Here is a 16550-nt window from a genome sequence, read left to right as displayed (position 1 = left end):
AAACAAACAATAGTCCTTTTCTCTTTGGACTTAAAAATAAGTGAAAAAATTTTTGTCATTAAAACATTAATAAGAATTTTACACTGAAAATAAATGTCAATAAATAAAATAAAAAATTAATTTAAAATATATTTTCTATAAATTTTTAATAAATAAAATAAAATAATTATTAATTAAAAATGTAAATTAAAATTAAAATGTAATTAATAAATAAATAAATTAATAAAATGTAGAGACAATAAAAAATAAATGAAAATATATAAATAAAAATGGTAAATAAATGAAATAAATAAATAAATTAATTTTTTTTTTTCAAATAAGTTAAAATAAATAAATAAAATTAAAATAAATAAATAAATTTGAAAAATCAATCAATCAAGAAATAAGTAGTATTTGTCTAATGTAAATCTAAGTTACATAATAGCTAATTATTTCCCTTTTACAGTGAAGAAATGTATTCAAAGGCTGCTAAACCTTTTGATCAACTATACAACAAAATTGTTTGGTATTTTTAATTTAGCATTTTCTTTCTCAGTGAGCTCACGGCATTCTTTTTTTTATCTAGTAGGTGCGTCTGGAAAGCACGAGTCCATCGCTCTATATATGCAAGCCACGCGCCTCTATTGGAAATAACGAACTTGCGTGTGCAAAAGATGCAATATGTGACTGGCCCTTAGTTAATAGCCTCAGCCAGAGTTAATCCAGTGTGCATGGTGTACAGTACAAGCTCGGAACTTCAAACTAGCACTCAGTTGTCATCACTTTAAGCTGCAGCAGTTTTGTTCTATGCAGAAACACGGTGTTGAGAAGCCTTCACGATTAATCAACCGTGACGAATTAAAGCATGGTTAATAGTGAAATCGGTTAATCGTTGCATTCCTTGTCCCAAAGGCAAATATGTAATTCTTAGGGTTGGTATATATGTTTTTTTTTAGGGCCATTAAAATTTTTTAGGCCATTTAAGTTTTGTTTGAAAAGAAATTACAACTTAAAAAATGCATTTACATTTGTTTTAAATGAATGCTGTCCGTCTAAACACTCATCAAAAAATCCTGAAGTAAGACTAGGAAATAAGACATTTGTCTTGCTTTAAATTGGTATATCAGAATGCTTCCTGTAGGATCATGTGACACTGAAACCTAATCAATTAGGAATTTTTATATTTTACAATATTATGATTTTTATTGCAGTGAGCATAAGAGACTTTAAGCATCTTACTAACCCAAAACCTTTAAATAACGGCATGTACAAATAGCATTTAAATCCACACTGTCTATTTTGAGATGTGTCTGTATTTCACAGTTCATGATGAGGAGATCACACGCAGGGAGATTCTTGTATTTGACCTGAAATTGCTTCGAAAGCAAAGTTTGTTTATTTGCAAATCTTTGCTTCCTAGCCATAATGATATAAAACATTAAAATTATAGCCCATAAAATCACATGCCAGTTGCCAGTTTGTAAAATCGTTTTCGTGATTGGCAAGCTATTATTATGGTGTTTAACATTAGTAGTTTCCTCATGGCCGTGTTGTTGCCGCTGTAAAAAATTAATACGTGTCTAAGTGTTTGCTTATCATATTACAACCATATAGTTCTGTTTAATTGCTTCATTTATTCATGCCATAACAGAGACAGATGTGCTAAATGCCACCTAGAATGAGTTGATCTTCCAGGGAGGCGTGACCGCTCAATTCTCGCCTTCCTCTTATTACAGCTTTAACTCTGGCTCAGCATACAAAACCACTAGAGATGTCCGGTACACTCCCCTTCATATCAGTCTCTTTACACGCACAGACAACGCATGGTTATTAGACATACGTGCCTATTTTTAAAATATATGTATTTACTTGTTTAAACAGGAAAGTCTCATTGAGAGACAATATCTATTCCACCAGGGAGCCCTGGGGCCTCATGTACGAAGACTTGCGTTGAAATCATAATAAAACATGGCGTACGCACAAAGATGGAAATGTGCGTACGCAGTAAAAAATTCACGCTGAATCCCACGCATGTTCTCTTTGTCCATCCCAATTAACGTGAAACTGAGCGCACGTGCATGAGCGCAAAACTCCTCCCTGCCTCTTTCCTGCTAATGACACTAGTTTGGCAAAACCAAATGAAAAAGCAATGGCAAAAGCACGCAAAAAGAAAAACGGTGTTATTTGCAAGTTTGTCGTTGGAATGAACTAGTTGAGTGATTTCCACCTGTTTAATCGACAGAGACAACAAAGCGTGTAGTTACATTTTTTTGAGAGGTGCACGTCAGTGATGTCGACGGCCACGGTGTAGGGTTATGCGTCAACGCCGAAGCATACGCGTGCGTTTGACGCAGAAGTATAAATCAGCCTTGAGATGCAGCACAAATTAGGGCTGGGCGATTTTTCCCAATTTTTTTCGATTAATTAGAATTTACGTTTTAAGACGATCTAATTTTGAATGAAATTGAGAAATCGCGATTTTTAAAAATATATATATTTAATACATTATAATGGCACCGATGCGCTTGGGTTCACTCTCTGTATGAAGCAGGAAGCACACCAAAAGCGCCTCTCGGCGACGCACAGCACCACGCCATGGATTTTAGAGTTCTAAACAGGTTTCTATACACACACCGGCGCCGCCCAGCCACGATTCACGAAGCACTTCATATTTCAGCCGGCCCACAAAGCGCCATTTGATTAGTTTTTATGTTAAATATCATGTGAATGTGCGCGTTTGGTGTGTGATAGTTTAAACTTTTGTGTCCGCGCCGTGTCGCGGCACTTCTGGTGTGTGACCTGCTTGACTGCCTGTTAAAGCGTTAAGTCATGTAGGATTTTACTTGTTGCACGTCTGTGTGGATTGTCAAGACATATTCCCTCATCAAGTCGATAAACTCGATCTCAACATGTATGAAGGACTTAAAGCCTGCCATGTGAAAAACCGCGCCGATCTTTTGGTTTGAACAAGAGTAGAGGTGAGGCCCAGTAGCAGGGAAAATGAAAGTACCCGCCCCCATGACGTCATTTAAGCGGACCTAGTTGAAAACCAGACAGATCAGGCAGCATAATAGAGAGTGGAGCAAAGCGCATCAAATGATCGGTATTTAAAAGGGGGAAAAAAGAAAAATAGATTTAATATATTATTTTATATTAGACACACATCTGGTGCTTGTATTTGCTCCTACTATACGTCCACAACTTCACACATTAGGTTAAATTAGGCTTTACAGTTTCCATGTTCAGTCTTTTACTTCCACTGTATCTTTTTAAGAAAAAGGCAGCAGCATTACAACCTGCCATTCAATCAGAAGACAAAGTCAAAGCCATGGTGACAGCCAATCTTTCCTAGGCTCAGCAAAACTTGCAAAAATACCTCTGTATTCCTGCAAGTGCAATATTTACACAAATATTACTTATTCAAATCTTCAGCAACGCTATTTAAATCGTGAATTTGTTTTACATTTATTTACACCTTGACCGATTTTTGTATGACATGGCCATTAAAAATACAATGTTCCTTAACCAGATGGTTTTTCAAGTTACTTTTAAAGAGAATGTTACTTCAGTCATGTTGTTGTAATGTTTTGAGAAGACTAGTAACAATAAGAAAAAATCGAAATCGTGAATCGGTCAAACTTTATAAAAAAAACCTAGATTTTTTTTTTTTTTTTTTTGCTAAATCGCCCAGCCCTAGCACAAATACAGAGCAATGAGAAAGTTACAGACGAATGTTTACATTCCAAGGCAAAACCGTTTGAAATCAAGTCGGACAGTTGGGCATAAGTATTGGTCATAACTGAATTTTGCAAAGTCCGTTCTGTCATTTCATAAAAAATGCAGTAACGTATTGTAGGGCAATATGAGAAACAATATCCAATTTTTTTATGGGGTGGTCCACCACGAGATTATATTTTAAACTTTAGTTGATTTGTAATGTAGCTGTGTGAACCAATGACTGTAAAAAAAATATGGACGACGCGACAGCCCTTTTTCCCATTGAACGCCTTGAGGGCAAAACACCTGCTTGACGGGCACAAACTGTCGCAAAAGACTGCTGAAATTGGAGCCAGACATGCGCAGAAGGATCGTCTGATGGAGCCAGAGGAGGAGCCGCGAAAATGAGCGGAGTCGAGCTTCCAACCAAACGCTTTATGTAAAATCAACCACGCCCCCCGAACTTCACAGCATGCGTTTGCTGTCATATCAACACAAATGGATGTAATAACGTTAACAAATATGAGGGTTTTGTATATTCAATCGCGCCAGCTCCAGGCCGCAACACATAACTTACTCGCGGCGTCGCTGGCTGATTCCGGCTTGCATGCGGCAGCGCCTGCTCGCTCGGCCGCCGCATCTGGCTCGATTGACTCGGGCTGGAATCGGGCAGTGAGTCCAGGCATCCGGAGTAGGTCCAGCAGAGGTAACATTAGTCAGTCTGAGCTCTAAGAGATAAGTCTCCGGCAGGCGAGAATCTAGCCGGAACTGTGTTTTGCTATCTGGGTGGCTAGGCGTGTATCAGCAAACTAATAAAGCCCGAAAAAAGCCCTGAACTTAGCGAATAAACAGTGTTCCACCAGGATCATGTATGTCAGAAACTGTAGTTTACTGCTGAACTCATTTTGTCATGGTAAAATAACACAGAAATCGAATAATAACACTTCAGTCTCCTGCCGAAGCTCAGACGCGCTGCTTTGAGAAACTGTCAATCACCGCTGTCAATCACGATGACACGCCCAGCATTAAATTACTGCTAAAAACAAACTGTTTACAAAAATGAAGATCTGCACCTATTTCAGCACAATAACCAGTGCCTTAATCCACCAGAACCATCTTTCGGGACATTTTATTGCAAGTGTAATATTTTTTTTTATTTGGGCTCAAGTCTCCTTCATTAACACGGAGGAGGCGGGCTTTATGACTTGTACTGCAGCCAGCCCCCAGGGGGCGATCTAACGGCCGAGACCTTCACTCAAACGTAGGCTTGCGGCACACTTGGTGTGAACATAAACCTCTGAATGTAATGCTCTCAAAGTTCAATGCAGAGGGACACGTTTCATTTCAAGGCAAAAGCGTTTAAAGTTTATCAAGTCAGACAGTTGGACATGAGTAATGGTCAGAATTTTGCAAAACCATTACCACTAGTGTGCGTTTCCAGTGCTCATCTGCATTGTCTATAGACTGGCTGCCAACACAATTTACTTTAATTCATTTTGGCTTGGAAGGTTGTGATCTGTGAGCGTTTACCTTTCTACTTGGCACTTACCAAGGCAGTAGTAATTATGCGCTTCATTAGGAAGGTTTGACGTCTGACCTTAGCTTGATTTGTTGATGTTAGACTTTAGATTAACACAGGCATGTGGGTCATTTGCCTCTGGGCTTTCAGGATCAGGGATGAGTGTAGTGTTTATACTGGTTCTGGGGTTTGCTCGTTGCGTGTGGTTTACTCGATGAGCTGGATTATTGCTGATTTGACATGAACTAGGATTGTTTGGTTCTCTCATTCTGGAGTTGTTGTCGACAGGTCTGTAAGCTCAATTAGATGTGAAGCAAAAGGTGATACCAAGGCTGTTGAATGTGATGATATTCATCCAGATATACATTCTCATGCATGCATACAGGAGTTGGACAATGAAACTGAAACACTGGAACAATCCACCAGTAAGAGCAGAGTGTGAAGGTTTAATTAAAATAATAATGTAAACTCCCCTTTTCATGCTAACCCGTCCCTCTTTCGCCACTCGACACTCCCACCTAAACAAACCTGGACTTTTCTGACTCTTTTCAAACTATAGGTGTGAAACCACTTTTATTTAGAAATTAAAAAATGGACGTGAAATTCTGAAGTATAAATACCGTAATGATATTTAAGAATAAAACGTATTCCAAAAGGTGTTTTATTTTTATTTATTATATTTGTTATGCTGTGAAAGTCCTGTAGTCAAACACCCTATTAGAAGCCAAAGTGCTTTACTAGATAAAGTACATGCTGATGGTTTAAGTATGCATGTGTGCAACTCTCTATATGTGTGTGTATGTCAAGGGGCAGAATGAGTTAGCAAGCTAATGTTGTTAGCCGAGCAAAGTTCAGCTGGTTAATGCTCTTAGCTTAGTTTTACTTTCTCAACTGCTAATACAGTGATCCAGCAGCTCGCTCCCACTGCCCACGATTGATCCATCTCAGTTTAATGAGGTGTTATAGTTCATCTTCACCTCTCATGTGCGTTTGTTTGGTTTATTGCTCACTTTAGAGGTTGTCAGCAGTTTTTGCGCAGCATGCTTTGAGTTAGATTAGGTTCTGTGTGTTTTAATTCCCTTGTTGTCGCTATAAAAATTTGATGTGTTTTTTAGGTCTAGCATTTTTGTTTTTTCCATGTACTGTGATTCTAACAGAATTCAATTTTATGGCCTAATATAAACACAAATGATGTCTCTTACTGAAATATGTAGTGGAAAACTCATGAAAGATTTGCGTTGTTTAAAAAATTCACATCAGTTAATGAGTTGGCTGGTGTTATTTTAAGGTCGCAGTGTGCTTGATGTCAAATGGTTGCACTCTGTGAGCTGCTGCTGGTACTTTTCGCTATTTTTACTACACTGTCAGAAATGCTGTGTTCCACACAATCCCTTCATGTTTTCCCAACACAAATCGATTAAGTTAACTTACTCGTCATCGACTTTAGCTTTAAGATTTAAAGGGCTAGCATTGCACCAGACCCTGTAAGTGGTTTCGTTTGAAAGTGTAGAATCTATATTTTATGCACATATGCATCACTTTGGTTTTTATTCTACTGTACAAAAGGTATTTACACTTCAACACACAGTATTTTGGATACCCGAGCTTGATATTTTTACATTGGTTCATTTTCATATTTTTGATATGACACATGTACAAGTTATAGCTCAAATGAAAGCTCTTGCCGGTGCTCATACTGTTTTAGCATTCTTTTTACTGAATTATATTCACAAATCAAACAGCTGCCGAATGAATCGCGGTGTTTCCATGAAGCAGAAGTGAAAACAATACATTCATGATCACTAAGCAGCCCCAGATAGCACAGACAGCTGTCATCTCTTACCTTATGCTGTGCGCTTCAGGGCCACTTCTCTCTGTTTTTGAGGTGATGTGCATAAGTAATCCTTTTCTATGTCTGATGTGGTCCAAACACAGTGAATTATGTTTTATCAAACAAAAGAATAGTGAAATATGTAAACAGTGATCGTCCCTGTGGCTTGTATAGCACCTCTCATCAGTTGGAATGCAATAACTTTTGCATAGATTATGGCAGAGACATTTTTCTTTTTTCCTATGATTACAGACATGTGCAGGAACCACCAAAATTAATTACAGCAACCTAGACCACACAGGTACACGTTTAAAATTTAGTTCATAAAATAAAAATACAAAAAGCGCCTTTTTTTTAGGTGTTTATTATAACACAGACAACATATACTGATATTTTATACACTTTCAATAGTGTTTTATGAAAATTCAAAGGGTTTTCTTTAAAATGATACCAAATTTTTGCATTTACACCTCTGCATGTGGATTTGGGAAGCTTTTAAATTTGGGTAGGCAAAATCCAGGCGGAAATCCAAAAATAACAGCAGAGTTTAACTGGTTAATTGTTTTGTGTTGATTAGGGATGCAACAGTTAACCAATTTTACTAATAACCACGCTTCAATTCGTCACAGTTAATTAATCGTAAAGGCACCGTGTTTCTGCAAAAAAAACTGCTGTAATTAAACAAAGTTATGCCAACTGTGCACTTGGCTGCCTGATTCTGACTAAAATGAGAATCATGATTTGGGGGCGTAAATGATGAAATAATCGTTTCATCTCGATTAATGTTCTCTCATAATTGTTTGAAGTCCAAATCGAAATTAAATTTTCGATTAATTGCACAGCCCTATTTCTGCGAGGAATCAAATTTAAGTCTGTAATCATATTTTTAAAATATTAATCTTTTCGAGTGCTGAAAAGAAAGTCTTGTTTTATTTCGGCTAGAATGAAAGCAGTTTTACATTTTTTAAAAACATTTTAAAGTCAATATTATTAGCCCTCAATACATTTATATTACAATATATTTATTTAAAAAAAATTTCTACAGATTTAACTATTGTTTTACATTGATTAACTAATTAACCAAATTAAGCCTTTAAATGTCACTAAGCTGAATACTAGTGTCTTAAATATCTAGTCAAATATTATTTTCTGTCATCATAACTGTTATTAGAAATAAGTTATTAAAACTATTATGTTTAGAAATGTGTTGACAATCTTCTTTCTGTTAAATTGAAATTGGAAAAAAAATATACCGGGGGGCGAATAATTTAGGAGGGCTAATAATTCTGACTTCAACTGTACAGTGAAGCTTCTGTAGCCAGGCTGTTTTGACAGACTCTGTGCTAATGCTGAAGGACTCTTCTCCTGGACCGCGTGCGTCCCCTGCTACGAACAGTGTTTTTTGTGCTGAGCTCACAAGACAATGGGTCCCTCGTTCCTGCGTGGGCGCCGTGCCCACTTCACACCGCATGAAAAGCTGAAGCAAAGCCACGGCCGCAGAGGAGGCTTGGCTCATAAACAGACTCTCCGCCAAAAAACCTGGGCTAAACAGTCCCGTGACTGAAAACATCTGCTGTTTAGAGTCGATTTGTATCGCACAATGCTGTCTTCTAGTCCCACGGTGTTCTCAGATCACCCTCTGTTTCTTATGAAGTAAACATCCTGCTTTGGTATTTTGCTTGTCATCAGATTTCATTGTCGATTTCTTGAAAAATGAAGCTTTGTTTTTCGCTTTATTCACAGATTTGTCTTTTTCCTGGACCCGTGCAACATAGACATCATTCAGAGGAAGATTAAATCCATGGCGCTGTGTGTGTCTCAATGTCCCACAGAGGAACTGTTGACGTACTACGACCTCAAGAGGTTTGCCATGATGAATGGTAAGGCACCCTGTTCGCCCATATGACATGTCTTCGCCCCTAGACATATGCCCATATTCACTTATTCCATAAGGGGGTGGGTGGGGGGTGGGGGGGGGGGGGGGGGGGGGGGGGTTGATGTATATACACATATAGGTGTATATACACATATACACATAGATATACACATATATATATGATCGGGAGTTTTCCTGGATGTTAGTATGCATTTTTTTTTAATTATGAAAATGTTTATTTGACCACTTTTCTACATTGATGGATCACTTATCGCACGGGCATTCCTGACAAAAAGCTTGTGTTTGTGTGTATGGAAATATACGATTCACTCTCCCTGTTAAATTTGATCTAATCATGTGCTGAAATACAGCTCCTCTCCTGCTTTCACTTCTCATACTGACGGAGGGAGCGATTCGTTTGTGAATGAATCTCCGTTATGAACGACTCGTTCGCTAGCCGACAATCATACAAGTTTCTGGCAGTGCAGCATCTCTTTGTCATATTTCTTTTGCATTGTTTGCTGATTTATTCAACAAACCTAGCATAAACCGAGTGTTTAGTGCGAGTTGGTGTTACTTTGCCTTATGGTGAATGCAGTAAGTGACTATAGCTATTATCAATAACGTGACCTGTTTAGCACAAATTTCAAAACATACAAAAACGTAAAAAACTTAATCCTATGAAATGTTCTGCCTTTGTGCTTTGTTTTCTTGTTACTACACTCGTAGACAGCGCTTAAGTCGAGCATCTTCACGTCATAACACTGTCCTGACTAGTGCGGTTGTATGACATTTGTCCTGGGAGCACTGTACCAATGTGGCGGCGCTATAGACGCATGCTCAGGGTCCCTATGCTATATCTAGTGTATATATCTATGTCACAAATTGAGGAGCGGGGAAAGGAGGCGGGGTGGCATGACAACGCGGGGAATCCTTCACAAACTGAGGAGTGATCACAAACCGAAAGTGGCGAGAGTGTCAAAGTAGCCAGAAGTCATTCATTTTTTAACGAGAACCGGCGGCGAGAAACAGCGGCGCGTCTTCATTGGCTATGACGCAGTTCGGCGGAAAGCAATCAGAATGAAGTAGTCCACCGCTAGAGCGGAATTCAGAGAACACAGACCTGTAAACTTTGGTTCCGGCCACAGTTGTTCCCAAGAGTTTGATTATTGCGATTCCTGGATTTTCAATTATTAAAAATCGCGATGACGTGGGGCCCCCTAAACACGCGGGGCCCCCCCGCGGTGCGTGCCCTGCGGGCCTGTCCGCTACGCCACTGGCAAAGGCACACTTATAGCAGTGCGACATGGCTGTATATCAATACTGCTGGGAGGCGTACGTTGGCTCTTATGGTGCGTTCACATCAGACGCGGATGAAGTGTCAAGTGCGAGAGATTTACATGTTAAGTCAATGCAAAGACGAGCGCAGACATCATGCGATGTGATTCAACTCGTGACACTTCATTCGTGTGAATCGTGTCATGGTTGCGTCAAACGAGTTGATGGTTTTGTCTGTTTGACGCACTTAACAAGTGAATTGCTTGATTTGGGAAAATTTCAACTTCAGCAGACATTCGCGCAGCACTAACCGCATTAACTCTTGTATGGGTATGTTTATGACGAAGTTGCTGGTGTCTCCAGGGGAAATTCTCTTACTGACACCAGACAACAACTCATGAAACTGTGCTCGACTTAGTCGAAAACACCACTGAAAGCTTCCATCATCCAGGTTTAGTTTCTAGAGGAGTTAATGAACTCACAGAGCTGGGTGCATCTCTGAAAGGATCTAGTGCACTTAGACATGACGCCGAATGAATCTGCGCTGTTTTTCAGCCTTCCTAAAGCACATAAAGCACAGCTACTATCTTAATAAAATCCATGTTAGCCGTTTAGCAACGAAGCTAGACTCACCAGGTAAACAAAAGCCCTGCACTAAATGCAAATCTGTGTCTATTATGAAGCGAATTTAATGTGCGAATGAAGTGAGTCAAAGCAAACACTACTAGATTACTATGGTAAAAATACAGCAAGTACAAAATAAAAGAGAGAGATCGACTTAGAAAGTCGCTTACCTGTTCTATATTGATTCATTCAGCTGTAGCTTTACATTTATGCTGAGAAAATAGACACTTCAAAAATAATGTGATTAATTATTTATTATGCAAACTTTCAGAGTGTCTTTTATATATAAATTTAGATTGTTGTATCAGTGGTAATTTATCACTGCAGCAAATGCTTGAAGAATTGAGTGGGTGATTTATTTTTAAACATCAACATTTTCATGTTAATCTGGCCCACGACATTAAAATTTCTATGACTTTTAATTGGCCTTTTGCTTGTTCTGTACATTTAGTGGCCGATCACACCGAACACACTTTTTCATTCTGAACACGTGAGAAAAACAATGGGTTTTTAGTAGACAAAAAAAAAGAAGTGCTGTGCTTTTTTTTATGTCGCTAGGCACTGATTGAATCAGCTGCGTATTGTGTGCGAGTGTTGCTGTTGATATTGGTATATTTTGTGTGATCGGCCCCAAAGGCTCCATTCGTTTTTAAATGTTAATTTAACTACAGTCAATGTAATTAAAGCATTTGATAATATTAACTGGTATTAGCTGTTAACTAAGAAACAAATAACGCATTAATGAGCTAATAGCTAATAAAATGTTGTTGTATTTTTGTTAACTTGTATAAATTATGCAATTTCTAATTGTTGATTTTTTTATTGCACTAACTGACATTACTAATAAGATTACCATTACCATTATTTTTTACCATTATTGTAAAGTGTTATCTATTGTACTGTATTTAATTTATTTAAAAAGTGTTTGCCCTGAACATTTGGATACAATTACGCAATACACCATGTAGTTTTCAGGTTGTTACACCCGTTAAAGTAATCTTTTTTTTTTCGAGCAATATCATGAAAATGCCTTATATCGTAATAAAAGCCTCAGTAATTAATGGCAACAAGAAAATCTGATAAGATTATGAGCCTTATAGCCACACATAAAATGCAGGGCTCGAAATTGCGACCATTTTGGTCGCATATGCGCCCGAAAATTAATCTATGCGACCTCATAATATATATGGGAGCATTAGTGCGACTGTAGATAATGGTTGTAGTGCGACCTGTTTTGATTTTTTTTAAAAACGTGCTGAATCACTCTTCCCTGCCGCTATATTGGTTTATATAAGCCGTCAATCACTCAAGGTATTCCGCTGTCAGATGACAGGGAAGGAGCTTTTATGACCACGGGAAATGCAAACGGCTGAAGAGTGAAAACTTAAAGCACACAGGTATGCAAACCCCACCTAAAGTTGTGGCGCAGATAAGAGCGATCATGACATGTGGTGAATATTGATCCGCCAGCTGAGATCAATCGAGTACGTGCTTTTCGGAGAAAGCGCCCGAATCTCAATGCGTTATATTCACTGCATGTTCAGCGCAAATGTCCGCTAAACTGTACATATCATCGCCAAAGAAGCTCGCCTTTACTAAGTTTACACTGAAACTTCGGCTCATAACAAACAGCGGTATTGCGCCGGTGGTCATCGGAAGAATTCTGTTCAACCTGCTCATAAATTGGGTCGGCTGACTCGCCTGCTTTCCACTAACACAGAAAAATGAAAATCAGCTCAGACTGAACATTTAAATTGACACAAACTAAAACCAAAACTTTTAAAGAGTGATAGAAGTGAGACTTTACTTAATTTCTTTTGCCTATTCTTTCTTGAGGTGTATGTATTTTTTATTTAGTTACTGATGACTGTTTTGCAGCTTTCAGCCTTGAATTTAATATTTTATTATAATCTTTTGTTTGTTTTGTAGCAGAAATTGTATTTATTAAACTGACATGCATATATAAACAGCAGTACAAAATAAATATTTTTACTGCAATGCTTCATTTTTGTTTGATGCAAACTATAGGCCTACATTTATTTTTCATAAAGTAACAGACTTTTTAGCAGATAACTTGCATTCAAGCACATTCAAGGCAGTATGATGATGACAAATGTAATTCATTGCTACTATTATTGTCATTTTCATCATCATTAATATTTTCAATTTGAAATTATTGCACACAAATATCAATGTAACAACCGGTGCTACCAAGTAAAAAAGTTAATTTCGAGCCCTGTAATGGCTGGAGAAGATACAAAGGAATTGCTCATTTATATGATCACCACCCCGGGTGTGTGGCTGTCCGTGGAGTTCTCAACTCACGACACGCATATGTTCCTGTCAGGGTTGAGCTAACTAAACAAAGATTCCACTGACCCATCTTGCTGTAAGGTCTCTGTTGTTTACAGGCTAGCCTTGCTGTCTATAAGGTTTGACACGTTCCATCTGACACCAAGGGTCAGAATGAATGACATTATTGTTTCTCTGGGGTTTCAGTGTGTTTTCTGTGCAATCGCTTATGAGGACCGCTGATTATGTTACTGGAAGTCTCGTTTATACTGAATGCCAAGTTGATAAAGGCTTAACTTTAAATCTTTAGTTTTTCCAAAAAATTTTATTCTGGTATTATTAATTACATCTCATGTCATTTCAGTTCCCTGAGACTTTCGTTCATCTTCGGAACAGAAATGAATACATTTTAGAACAATTCCTAGAGCTCCTTTATCCTGTATAGACAGCAATGGTCCAGATACATTCAAAATCCAGAAAAGGAACCAAAAAACAATCAAACTTGACTTCAGTAGTTCAACTAGAATCATCCAAAGCTCCAAGAACACTTTTTGTGTTTATTAGTTATTATTGTAGTTATTTTAAATAAAAACTGTAAAAAAAAAAAATTGTTTACCACAGGCAGTACAACGTATTGCCGTTAAGGCCCCGATATACTTGCATATACTGAACCTAAACTATTGACAATACTATAACGGACTTCGACATTATTAGAACAAAATACTATACTGAAATTGAACAACACACTGAAATAAAATAATTTCGAACAAAATCTTGCAAAAACAAAGTTCTTTTTGAGTTTGTTTTGAGAGTTCGAAACAGTTCACCAAAGCAAACTTTTGGCGCACTTTGTTTTGGCTCCTAAACACTTTTTAAATTACCATTGGTCTGTGACAATTACGCAATCAGTGGCCGTGTTCTGGAACTTCTTTGACTTTCTTTGTATCCCATATACACTGAGGTAAGGTGTTTTTTGTAAGGTAACATCCAATTTAGCGACATAAATAAACTGGAGGGTCAAGTAGCAGAGCTGGTACAGATATATCCGCACCTGTACATAAGACTTAAAGGGAGTCACACACTGGACGAGAAGTGACACCTCGTCTCACCATGTCTTTTAAAGTTCTAAACCCTGTTTCATTCGAAGTTTGTCCGAGGCAAATAAAAAATGTAAACGTGTATTGCACTGCGATGGTGCTTCTCGTTTGTCCTGCTGGAGAAGGGTTTGCCTTCTCGTTTGTCAGGCTGGAGAAGGGTTTGCCTTCTATGTTACTTCTTCTCTCTGAACCACCATTGCTGTGATTAGGGGTACACTGATGCAAGCAGCATGACACATCTACAACCCCACATACTGCAGCAAAGGGGTGATGAAAGGTTTAAAAATGGTATACCACCATTCAGCTTTTGGGAACTACTAATTTTGGATATCTTTATTACGACTGCACAAAATTGGAAAAAAAAAAAACGAACATATTTTGTTTGTCTGTGATCAATAAATATAATTTCACAAGATGCCTTATGACTCCGTATGAAAAGAATGAACTGTTTTAGATTGACTGAGATTTTTTTGTCTGGGAGTATCTGCATACAATATAATAAATTACAAGCTGAGATGAATACAGTTGAACAAAAATGCAAATTATTGAGGTACAGAAATTCAATAATTATTGGTATAGTAACACTATAGTCTTCATTTTATAAATAACTACATACTATTAATCTGTAAAAGCATCAAATTTATAACGTCTTTGCTTATTTAGCTTGAAAACTTTCATGCTATGCCTTGCTATTATAAGCCCTATAATATATATATTTGACATTGCAGATTCTGCTATGTGACAGTTTCAGTTACGCACATTGCAATATTGATGCTGAAGCTATACATTGTGCAGCTCGCATGACCATGAATATAACTGAGGTGATGTTGTGTATGATGCATAATCTTTCCCTTTCCCCTTCTATGTTTTAGGGTCTGAGCTTTGCTCGTATGAGTTACCTGGTCATAAGTACCCATCACTTCCTGAGCGCTTCGATAAGTGTCCCAAACTTCCAGTACCAGAGAGGTAGTGTGAAACGACCACTTAACAAACAATCTCTTCCTGTAAATCAGCTTCTTTTCCCCCTTGATCTGTCCTCTATCCTCTGGTCCTTCTTTATCTCTGCAGCAAAGCTCTTCCAGTGTTTAACCGCTGCACGCCGGTGGACATCTCCTGCTATGCTAAGTTCGCAGAAGCGGTGGTCACGTTTGTCAGCGATAACAGCATGCTAAACAGGCTGATCGCCGGGGTCGCAGCCAGCAAAGAGATCATTGTTGGCTTGTGTCTGCTGGCGTTAGGTAACGGCTGCCGAGGCAGTTTTCTGATTGCGTGTTTCTCTGCGAATTGAGTTGAAATGGATACTAATAGTCCCTGATATCCATATCAAATCAAGGCTAATTAAAGGGATAGTTCACACAAAATCATTTAATTATTGCGTACATCTGTTTGAGTTTCTTTATTCTGTGAAACAAAATAAGATACTTTGAAGAAAGTTGGAAGCCTGTAACCACTGACCTCCATAGTAGAAAAAGCAAATACTGTGGAAGTCAGTGGTTACAGGTTTTCAGCTTTCTTTAAAGTATCTTCTTTTGTGGTAAACAGAAGAAACATTTAAGAGCTTTTAACCACTGTGAATGCATTTTCATGTTTGAGTGATCTATCTCTTGAGGTTTTATACTATTAAGCAATAACAAATAAGTATAAGGCTCACTGTTTGTAATGATTGTATTTTGAGCCACAGCGTAGGACGTCAGATTCTGTCAACTTTTTAAGATTACGGCATTTGGTTGCTGCTGTTAGGTGGAAACCTCTTATCATTATAGTTATACTATAGCTCTAAATTTAACTTTTACATTTAATTATTTACATTTCATAAATTTAAGGAGCATATAGGATATTCTTTGTTTAGCATTTGTTGAAAAGCGGTAGCCAATACTATTTTAAGGCCCAATCCTAATTCTACCCCTTAGCCCTTCCCCTTACCCCTACTCCTTCGTTTTGCCTGTACCCGTGAAGGGGTAGTGGTGTCCCAGTTCTCTTTAGCTTGAAGGCGTAGGGCTACGGGCAAGGGGTATACACCCCTTCAAACAAAGATTTTCCAGGACTACACTCGAAACCAAGGCGTAATAAAATTTCCCATAATACACCAGCCACAGCTGCACCCAAGTAAGGAGTATTTTTCGTCATTATTACAAATTTTTACTACAAACAAACAAACATGTTTCAATATATTCCTAACCGTGTTCATGCTTTACCATAATGCTTTAAAAAAAAAAAAACGCTAAAATAAAAAACGCTAAATTTAGCTATCTATTTGCGATCTGTAATCCCTAACAATAACGTTTACATTTACGTTTAGTCATTTAGCAGACGCTTTTATCCAAAGCGACTTACAAA

General features: G+C 37.9%; 1 protein-coding gene across 15 annotated transcripts in view; it reads left to right on the top strand.

Annotated features, from left to right (window-relative positions):
• The window catches only part of slc44a1b (solute carrier family 44 member 1b), a 68773-nt gene that overhangs the window by 16713 nt on the left and 35510 nt on the right, over window positions 1-16550 (top strand). For 10 of the 15 annotated variants that reach the window (XM_087281093.1, XM_087281092.1, XM_087281089.1 and 7 more), the window contains exons 4-6: window positions 8790-8926; window positions 15086-15179; window positions 15282-15451. In XM_087281093.1, the coding sequence (XP_087137219.1) occupies window positions 8790-8926; window positions 15086-15179; window positions 15282-15451 (401 nt within the window). The remainder of the gene's footprint in view (window positions 1-8789; window positions 8927-15085; window positions 15180-15281; window positions 15452-16550) is intronic. The other 5 variants (XM_087281100.1, XM_087281098.1, XM_087281099.1 and 2 more) reach the window with 1 other exon arrangement.

The sequence above is a fragment of the Danio rerio genome, chromosome 14 (assembly GCF_052040795.2).
Source record: "Danio rerio strain M-AB ecotype USA chromosome 14, GRCz13ab, whole genome shotgun sequence".
In the NCBI taxonomy this organism is placed as follows: domain Eukaryota; kingdom Metazoa; phylum Chordata; class Actinopteri; order Cypriniformes; family Danionidae; genus Danio; species Danio rerio.
This window is presented reverse-complemented; position numbering and strand designations above follow the sequence as displayed.